This window comes from Trichogramma pretiosum, unplaced genomic scaffold (genome assembly GCF_000599845.2).
Source record: "Trichogramma pretiosum strain Unisexual culture from Peru unplaced genomic scaffold, Tpre_2.0 scaffold241, whole genome shotgun sequence".
NCBI lineage: Eukaryota > Metazoa > Arthropoda > Insecta > Hymenoptera > Trichogrammatidae > Trichogramma > Trichogramma pretiosum.
The window spans coordinates 1-11,295 of NW_019640907.1; the positions used below are offsets into that span (position 1 = coordinate 1).

Below are 11,295 nucleotides of genomic sequence, written 5' to 3' on the forward strand. Positions count from 1 at the left end.
GTTAAATAGCAAGCTTTCAAAACCTTTTCAAAAACCTTTCAGAAACCGTTCAGAAAGTTTCCAAAAACCTATCAGAAATGTTTCAAAGTCACATTTCAGAAAAAATTTCAAAAAAATTTCATCGTAATATTTCACAAATTTACCAATTTCCTCCCATTCGTATTGACTGTAATATTACGTTGGACCCTTTTTGTAATATTTCATGTAGATTAATTTCGAAACATTTCTGAAAGGTTTCTGAAAGGTTTTTGCTAGGTTTTGATATTAATTCGAGATCATTAAATTAATTATTAATATATTACTATTCTGATGGTAATATATATGTGTTAGAATTATGTAAGAATTTATATCAGATTATAGAGACGCTGAAAGTAGAGAAAAAAGTTTATTATTATTTTGCCGGTCTCGGGGCTCGAACCTGGATCCTTCCGCATGACAGTCGATTGCGCTGGCACCTTGACCACGATGACTCTTTACGTCCCGAACAGAAACAGCCTCTCAGGCCAAGATCCGGCCCGGATCTTCAAAAAAGCGCCCGGATCAGGGCTAAATCAGGGGTATTTTACGGGTGTAATCACGGTCTCATCCGGCCCGGACCTTGCCCGGAGGGTAATGTAAACATAACCCCCGATATGATTTTAGCGCCAACAGTAGCTCAGTAAGAACCCCCGATATGATTTTAGCGCCAACAGTAGCTCAGTAAGTCCTTACATTTTGAGTGAACGGACGCAAGTATGAACTAGTGATCGGATTTCCTTCCAAGTCGTGGTTGTGATACAAGCTCAGTAAGTCCTTACATTTTGAGTGAACGGACGCAAGTATGAACAGAGTTGTGAAAAGAAGGTGGAAACGAGCCTTTAAGGTCTCCTCACGTTGCTGCTTGGTAGAAACTGCCGAGTGCCGAACGCTAGTACCAACATAACTGATTACACGTAGTGTAATTTCTATATACGATCCTCCTAACTTATCCATCAATAATAAACATAATTTAATGAAAATGATATATTCATGAAACTTCAAATCTCAAAAAAAGCTACTTATTTTATTTCGTAAACTAATAGATAACAGTTTTTTTGTACATATGGTAGTTTCGAAATCTCTTTTGTATTAATTAACTGTATTTTGGCATCATCGAACAAAATCCAATTTTCCGATTTTAAACAATAGGCTCTATAATGCCCACAGTTTGTTGAATTACCCTCATGTACTATAATTCCTTTTAGCACGTAGGGAATTTTTTTATTCGGCTGTCTGTAATATAAAATAATATTATCAATTTAAAAAAATGTTATAACACGATAGACTAAATAAAATAACGAAACCCACTCGAAATAAGCAGAAAAATCCAATTCTTCTGCTGGCAATACTACGTCTTTTCTTTTAATAATTTTTCCCTTGTTTATACTGTATCGGTGTACTTGCATTATTATAGTATCTGGCTGATTAATTATTTTAAAAGGACCTTTTTTAAAATGCCGTTTGATCTCACCACACTTCTGGCATTCAAGCCATCGCACCTCTTTACTGGTCTCATTAATTAAATCAATTAAATTAACTGATTTTCGTGATGCAGTCTCGCGTAAATACACCGGTAGCATTGTATGGACGCTAGAAAATGTTTTTATTCCAGAACAACATTCACTCATGAAAGTTTCACAAATATGAATCATAAATAGTTTCTGTATAAGATCTATTTGTAATGCATTATTATGATTTTGTGCGTCAGGAGAACACGTTTCTTGTAATTTATTTTCAAAAAATTCTAATAATATCGTGAGGAATTCTGCGACATCATGCTGAATATTTTCTGAAAAAGATGAATCTTGGCTACTTTTTTTTGGTAGTGCGACCAATTTTTTTTTTAAATCTCTGTAAGATAAAAATTAATGTTAAATACAGTCAACTAGTTATTTGTTTGATTTTCGAAGTATGCATGAGTACTTACGATAAGAGAATTTCTATAGAATTTTCCCGTTGGGATCCTTGAGAAATTACTTTTAGTATTTCTTTCAAGTATTTTAAAATGTCGCAAGTACTATGAGATAGACTGTTGATAAATTTATTAAAACTTTCTAGTGAATACAGAACTTGGAGCGTAGAGTTTAACCAACATGAATTAGTTCCAGATAAGTTTGGAAATCCCATATACGTACTTGATGTTGATATTTTTTGGACTTGCATCGTTAATTTAATTTTTTTACTGGTTTCTTGATCGTTATATTCTGTGTTTTTTGAGCAATATTTACATAAGCTGTCGGTTACAAAAAAGTCAATTTTACATCCTCTGTGAACTTGACGAGAACAATTGGAGCATGTAAACTCGAGATTTTTACTCTCGTTTGTACATCCTAAACACACGTTGTCTATCGGCAACGTAGCATATTGAAGAAATTCGGCAATATCTAATCGATATTCGTTTGGATCAAAATTAAAGACATCACTCTTTTGATTTTTAGCCAATTCATTCATATAGAACATAATAAAACAACCACAGTTGTAACCATCGTTTTGTTCAGGAAATGTAGGAGCTGACACTAATTTCCAATTTTTACGAGTTAAATTATTTTGTGTGTTGGGATAGTAATGTAAATAATTATTTAAATAATTAATAAATAATTGAACAGTCAATTTTATCTCAGATTCAGAAATAACATTTAGAGGATCTAAAAGCATAATATCTTCTTTCATCGGATTTAAAACAAGAAGGCTCCAATGCTCGTTATACGAATAAGGTATAAAAACCAAATTCTTAAATTCATACTCAATTTTGTAACCAGTAAAAAACTTATCTTGAGGTTTGTGTCGCTCATCACCTATTATAAAATTTGTCAAGTAAGTTGGATAAAAGCAGATATCATCTTGCCATAGCTTACGAGATTTTTTCACCACCATGAACGAATCAATAATTGCTGCGTTAAGAAAATTTTTTGCCCTTAACGAACAATATTCAAATGCGCAAAGATATTTAGTATTTCTTTGTAAAGGGTTAAAATATCTTAAATAATCGAGAACATATTTAAAAAGTACTGCACTTTCATTATATCCGTCCGATTGGTGCATAAATTTGGTGAAAAACAAATCGACGTTTTTCGAAATATTTATCAAACTAGTGTCTTGTGTGGAGTTATATATGTCTAATGCATGATTGGTGTCAATGGTATTTAATGATTTTGCAATAGAAAATTCATCTTTTTCAATATTGCAATCAAATGACACTTTAGATATTTTGTGGCTTTTTTCTACCATTGTTTTCGATTCATTATTCAAATTTTCATTGCTCATTTCGTCTATGCAAAAGTCATCGTCGGAATCTGCATTAGATTGTGTGGAGTTATATATGTCTAATGCATGATTGGTGTCAATGGTATTTAATGATTTTGCAATAGAAAACTCATCTTTTTCAATATTGCAATCAAATGACATTTTAGATATTTCGTGGCTTTTTTCTACCATTGTTTTCGATTCGTCATTAATATTTCCATTGCTCATTTCGTCTATGCAAAATAACTCGTCATCGAAATCTGCTTTAGATTGCATTACTGGATCTTTAAGAAGAGCTTCTATTAATGCAAAGGAACCTACAGTAATTAAATAAAATGAATAATGATAGTAAAAATTCAATTTTTTAAGAAGTTGATTCGAACTGTTTCACGAAAAAAAGGTACGATTTTGATTGAGAAGACTTTGATGAAGATGTCTAAAACTATCCTTCATGTTATAAAAAATTTATAATATAAATTATTATAATGAACAAATGCAATCAAGATCGAATTTACCTTCGAGTTCGAATTCGAGTAGCTAAACTCATATAAAATATGATCGATGTACCTGTATCAGTTTTCAACTTCTTGCTCGGGTGATTCAAATAGTTCGGGAATTTATGACGCTTTTTATTAAAAAGTACATCATCCAATTTGCTTTTGATAATCAAATCTGATGATACATTGTCTGTCTTAGAAGTAGTCTCAATTTTTTTCTTTGAACGGCTCTTTATTTGGAGACATTCAGTAATCATATCATCTGTCGGATTTATATTAAGTATTCCACCTTTAGATGTGACCCACTCCGAAGCCAATATTAAACTGTACAATGTGTCCAAATCAAGTTTTGTTCTCAACAGAGTTTTTGTTACATTGACTTTACTCCATACACGTTCACTAGATGCATTAGAATTTGGCATGGTTACGAGTATTTGTAGAGCAAATGCAGATAAATTAGTGAATAAAGGTTGATCGCTTTCATCAAAGCACTTGTTAATTTTAATCCAGAAACAGTCGATTTTCTCTTCATTTAATATATCTTTTGGCATACTGTAGCTCGCAATACTGTTCCACTCAGAATTAATTTTAATTTTAACATCTTCACTTATCTCATATGATAGACTATCAAAAATTTCATCCAAGGTTTCGTGCGTAGAGTGAAATTGTTCGCTCAAAACATTGCGGGGATGTAAATACGATCGAGTTGAAAAAATGTTTTCACTCAACTGTAGACGACTTTTAAGCCCTGATGCTACCGAAATGAAGAATTTTTGACAATTAAGTAAAAACTCCTTTTTTACATCACTAGATAAATCTTGATTAATCTTGTCTCTGTACACTACATCGGTAATCAAGTCTCCAACGTCCATCATATTTATATGCAGCATCTGGGATTTATCAGCTGGATCGACATCCTTCAAATCTGTGTCATGTATGTAGCTGTCTTTCATATACATTAACAAAACAGTAGTTAATAGTTCGCTCATTTTGTCTGATTTTTGCGAGAAAATTGGAGAGACAGACTGTAGTAGAACATTGGCTGATGAAAACTTTGAAATTACGTGTTGCAAAAAAATTAAATAATATCGTAACACTGGATTTTCAAAATAATTCAAAATTTCGGTCACTTCCTTACTATTATCCTGCTGTTTAAAAAAATCTTGAAGCGAATGCCAACGAAACAGTACATATTCAATTGAATTTATCAACGACAACCATCTAGTAAAGCCAGGCTTTACCATTTTAAGTGGTTTCAACTTATTGTCCTTTTGTACAAAATGCCAATATTTTGCTCTCTTACCGCTCCCGGGTATGTAAGTAATTATTAAAGTAAGGAAATGTATAATATCCTCTGGAAGTTCTTTTATCGCCCATTTTACTGCTAATTGCTCCATATGAGCTGGACATTTTGTAAAAAATAAACTATTGTTTTGATTTTTCAACAAAGATGCCACCGACAACATACAATTACACGTATCTGAACAAAACCCGTTTATGTTTGTCAAAGGTACATCTTCATCTCGAAAGGACTTTAGAACCTTATCAGTGATATGCTCTGCACTTGCTTTAGCTTCTTTGCTGTCATATATCTCTATTAAGTCCCACAGTGATTCGCTAATTTTTTCATTTTCAAAATCGACGTAGCGTACTACAATGCACATACAATGCAATAAACTTCTATCAGTCGACTCGTCGATTATTAAAGAAAACTTTTGTTTTTGTATAATCTCTTTAATTTCACGTCGACGAGTAGGAGCTATCAACTTTTTAATCACTTCACTCATTCTAAAGCGACTCAAATTAAAATTTTTTAAAATTTCCGAGTCGTGAAATAGTTTCTTCAGGAGCGGTATTAAAGATTCACAAACGAGTAGTGGAATGTTCTTATAAGCAAAAAAACTACTCAAATGAATCGTTGCATTCTCTACGCTTGTTTCGAGATCTGATTTTGGCATAGAAATGTTTTTATGTTTATACATATGTTTTTTGTGTGTGGTTGTGGTTGCATGTTTACGTAAAAGATCTATTCGGGCAGCTTTTTCCTTTTTACAAAAAATACATATAAGCTGAGTGTTATCGGTTGGTGAAATACTTAGCCAATCCGCCAATTCCGGGATTTTCTTCCAGGCTTCGAATTGTTTATCAATAACACTCTTTTCACACTTTTTTTGTTTCTTACTTTTACTATAAATCATTTTAATGTATACACTTTTAAAATTGATCACAAAGAAAAATACAGTGGCACCCAATAACTTTTTCCTATTGCTGCTGCACGTATTGTACGTATAACATTTTTTGTTGTCCGCTAGCAATAAAGAAAAAGGCGCGATCGAAGTATGACAAAGGAACGTAGGTAATCCCGGCATTTTAAAACGAGAAACGAACACAAAAGGTAGATTCATTTTCAGCGATTTAATATAAAACGACTTTTGTTTGTGTAAAATGTAGGAGTATAATTTTCCTACTCTATCAAGAATTAAATAAAAATATTTCGAAAATCAAATTGAAAACAAAAAGGTTTGGATATGTTAATTAATAATATACTTTTATTTTTATTATATATATAACTTTATTAATTATTTTACATTCATCATTCATCACTTTTTATTGTATGTTTCGTTCTTATATACGAAAAGTACATCATTTTAAATTCGTTATGTTGGTACTAGCCCGGCAGCCTCTACCAAGCAGCAACGTGAGGAGACCTTAAAGGCTCGTTTCCACCTTCTTTTCACAACTCTGAGTATGAACTAGTGATCGGATTTCCTTCCAAGTCGTGGTTGTGATACAGTAGACATCTTGAAAGTTACCGATTCCGCCTGAATTTCAAGTTAGATATAAACAAGTTGTATGTGGCTATCGTGAGTATAAAACTTAATTACAAATATATAATTAATTTTAGTCGTAATTCTTTTGCTTCATGCTATCTAGTTTTTATATTTGCTTTTGTCATTCATAGAATGCGATTGACAAAAAGTGATCACTCTATTTCTATAAGTTCTAGTTCTATACTTTTAATTATTTAATAAAGTAGGATTTATTTATAGAAGTTTTGATAAAGGGTTAGGGCACTTTAAATTACTGAAAAGTATAGAATTTTCATAACCTCAAGATTGTTACACTAACAAATGTTTATTTACATTTAACATGGTTTTTGTTTCAATAATTACATGTTCAGTTACAACTGTAAGTGTAACTGAATTGTTGAATTACAATCATGATCATTCGAAAGACCTTTTTTCATTTGGTACAATTTTTTGTATTTTCCTCTAATACATCTTTGCGAATAGATCAAATTGAACTCTAGTGATTTATAGAATCCAAGAAACTTATAAGAATAACTTTTCTTTTTCATTTGGTTAGTATTTGAACTGTACGTATAACTGAATTGCAGAAATTCGAACTTGATCATTCGAAAGACTTTGAAATACAATTTATTATTTTCCCACTACCAATTCCGCTTTACGAATAGATGAAATTCGAATGATCATTTTTCAATTTCTGCAATTCATTTATACGTATAGTTCAAATGCTAACCAAATGAAAAAGAAAAGTTATTCTTAAGTTTCTTGGATGCTATAAATCACTAGAGTTGAATTTCATCTATTCGTAAGACCTTTTTGTATTTTGTACAATTTTTTATATTTTCCTTTAATATGGTTTGACGAATAGATCAAATTGAACTCTAGTGATTTATAGAATCCAAGAAACTTATAAGAATAAGTTTTCTTGTTTATTTGATTAGCATTTGAACTATACGTATAACTGAATTGCAGAAATTCAAACATGACCATGCGAAAGACTTTGAAATACAATTTATTATTTTCCCACTACCAATTCCGCTTTACGAATAGATCAAATGAAACTTTAGTGATTTAAGTCTATTACTTACAATTGAATATTACTTAATTTTCATTTGCTTTGTATATTTTGCACTTTCAGATGTCTGATTTCTTTGTAATTGTGGAATTGTTAATTGCAAATGCAAGCAATGATATTCTCCCAAAAGTCATTGTTCCTCAGGCATACATTGAAGAAAAAGGGGATAAAACGTTTGTTAAATATTTACCTCCACCATACAAAGCTGAGGATAAAGAATTCATTGAAGGTTTTGTGAAAGAGAAGCTTCAACCACCACCTAATTTTAGGTTGATCGAATGTCATGTTTTAAATTTTGCTGGTAAGTCAGCTCCAATACTCTTTCATCAATTTTCTTATTTTTAACTTAAAGAGTAATACACAAATTTATGAGTTTATTAATTTATTACAGCTACATACCAACTAGCCAAACTTTATTTGCAACCCATGCTAAATAAACCATCAACCAATGTAAGTTTAACGTCAACTTCAACTCAAGATCTCCTTCTGAAAGTTCCAGGTTTAGGTGAAAATTTTCAAGGAAAAGGTGAGATTATACATTGACATGGAACTTTTTGTTTTCAAAATTTTTAGATTAACCTATTCTTTGTTTAACAGCTGGAAATGTAAGGAAGGAAACTTCTAAATCAAATAAAAGGACCTTCAAGCCTAATATCCCTGATTCAGCTAAGAGATTTAAACAAAGTAATGAATCAATAGAATCAGGATTAACTTGCAATTCAGGTATGGTATAATTATATCTGTAGAAATATTTGATTTAACTTTTTGTAGCCATTATTATAAAAAATTTCATATTGAATTCCTAATTAACTTCATTAACATTTATGTAGTTATTATCATTTATTTGTGTGTCAACTTTCTGTAAGTAACGTCAATAATGTTTTTTATTATTACAGAAGCCAACAATGATGCCGCACATATTGTGCAAAAAGAAAATATCTCCCAAAATGCACAGAAAGATAGTGGTAATTATTGATAATGCATGCTTCAATCAGAGAAACATTCAATGTCTAATTGATGTTTTCTATTTCCAGATCTTTTCTTGAATACTGTTGATGCTCCGTCTACTTCAAATGTAGGCCCTCGCTTTGCTTCAGCAAACACAGCTTCTAGTAGAAACAGAGCAATTATGAGCCCAGAGTTAATTGCTTTAGAAAAAAATATTAAAATTTTGTTGGAAAAATCCATTTCTTCTAAATTGGTAGATTTGCAAGTGCAGATACACGAAGTAAAAGCACTTGCTGCTGAAAGAGCTTCATCAAATCCTCTGAATAATAATATACTGACATGGTCTGAGTATATAAAAAAACACGACAATATTAGTTTTCCTATTGATTCATTACAAGATTTTGATCGATTCAATGTTCTCCTTCAACAAAATGAAAATGATATTTTCACCGATACAGTAAGTTTACATGCTATTACTTTTTATTGCTATATACATTTTACATTTCTATTATATCTTATTTTTTAGATACATCTGTTCAAGTGTACGACGTATGTCGCAGATGGCCTAAAGGCCAACGTGTACGTGCACTTAAAAAAATTTATAACTAATAATGTTATAAAAAATTATACGTGCCAAAAACAATCTAGCAAATTTCCTGAAAAAAAAATATTTATCAAAGAAAAATTTTATGAGAGCTTACGAGGTTGTCATCACTTTGTTTGCTTACAACTTTTTCAATATAATAGCAATTGTAACTGTATATTTTGTGATTGCAGATGGATTTTATGAATCGTTTGGTCCTATTAAAGAAGTAAATCTATGGACTTCTATCAGTGCAGCTTTTAATAATGCTCCAGATTGGGCTGGGGGTCGCGATGAAAGAAGACCAAACTAAAACGATCATTTTAATGATTGAATTTTGAGAAATTTAATGAATTTTTAAATTTAATGAATTTTAAGGAACTTTAGTTTCTTTATTATTTAGTATCTAAGATAATGAAAGCTTTGATATAAAAATTTACAATTAAACATATAAAGTACATTTTATATTATTAGATTTAAATTTATTAGATACATGTTATATTGTTCTATTTAAAGTTATAAAGTTTGTTACATTGTTTACATATGTAGTAATGGAATAACAAATAAACTAGGTTCATCAGATGGTAGTTCGTAAATATTGAGTAACATCATTTTCAATTCTATGTCATTCAAATTGATTGTTAATTCTTCTAACAAATTTTCTTTCACTTGTTTAATGCTATGTATATTTAGTAAAGAAGCCTTGCATGGCGTTATAAAAGCTTCGTCTTTAGACTTTTGTAATTCTTTACCAATTACTTTTATTTCATTGAAATTTTCTCCATAATCGAAATACATTTTAGTTATTTGCATAATTTTTTTATTCGACAGGAGGACTACATTATTAGGTGCACGAATGGAAATTTCCGAATTTTTATACCTCATACTTTTTATTTGAGTACGGTTATTTTTTGTAATTTTTTTTAAAATTTCAAATTGATTTGAAATATTATTTTCATTTGAATAAGACGCAAACTCAATTTCATTTTCTTCGGCTCTACATGCTTGAACTAAAGGCTTGAAACCACTTTTTATTGTTTTTTTCATTTTTCCTAATTTATTTTCAAATGGAAATGCCGTATAATTACTTATATTGCATTTCATATTCTTTACGTCATCACATAAGTGTATTAATGAATGGACGTTTGAAACTTGGGAATTCTCTCCATAATTTGAATAACAAAGTAGAACAAATCTTTCCAAATATAGCTGTGAGTAATCAATAAATTTCAAGCAAGTATTTTCATTTGATAGTAGGCGACATGCAACATATAGTAACTTGAAATGTTCTAATAATTTTTTTGATAAAATATCAGAAAGCACAAAAGGTCCTATGTACATTAAAAAAAGTCGAAACTCTGTCGCTTTGAACATGTGTATTTCTCCAAGCGACCTAGTGGTCCTTTGAAAGTCATTAGGTATTTGATGAGACAAATTCATGAGTCGCTGAGATAATCGACATAAATTTTGTCTCGATAGTTTTGTTGGACTCGCCAACCAATAATCATTTAAAAGTTTCTTCATCACTCCTAAAAAGCCCAAGTGCATAAAATCTAAAACGAAATCATTGACCATATCTATGGGTGGATTTATTTGTGTAAGAGGCGATACACCCAGATGATGTTCCTTGTGAACTAAGCCTCTGAATGTTTCGTTGGTTCTTTTTTCTTCATAAATGTGTTGAAAAATGACTGTATTATCTGGTTTATCTCCTTTTATATTACAGCGTTCGCATCCATAATATCCATTGTGAGCTTTGATACATTTTAAAAGCGATCGTGCTGGGCGATCGCAAATAAAACACATTACTTCTATTTCAAACTTTATATTGTCAATATAAACGCCATTTTTAAGTAAATCATTTAGCTCGTCAATTAAATCCGTCAAAAAACAATCTACTGGTTTGGGTTTACCCTTACCACAATAAATAGCAACTGTGAATGGTGCATAATTCCAATCGTTGCAATGAATTTTTGATAAAATTGGCCAAAATTCAACGGAGCTTGATTTGAATAATGGTAAGCCATCAGCATTAAATTGAAGCCTTAACATTTTATTAGAATGAAAAGATGTGCGAACACGTCTTTTCAATTGTGAAGCAACGCCGAAATATACAAATTCAGC

At 30.9% G+C, this 11,295-nt stretch overlaps 1 protein-coding gene across 1 annotated transcript; it reads left to right on the plus strand.

Moving 5' to 3' along the window:
- Positions 1-6,358: 6,358 nt before the first annotated feature.
- On the plus strand, positions 6,359-9,484 carry LOC111693315. Its single transcript, XM_023457701.1, has 8 exons — positions 6,359-6,622; positions 7,704-7,941; positions 8,032-8,166; positions 8,238-8,363; positions 8,537-8,605; positions 8,675-9,045; positions 9,115-9,292; positions 9,366-9,484. Exons 2-8 carry the CDS (start codon positions 7,704-7,706, stop codon positions 9,482-9,484), a joined length of 1,236 nt encoding a protein of 411 aa, XP_023313469.1. The 5' UTR covers positions 6,359-6,622.
- Positions 9,485-11,295: the final 1,811 nt, after the last annotated feature.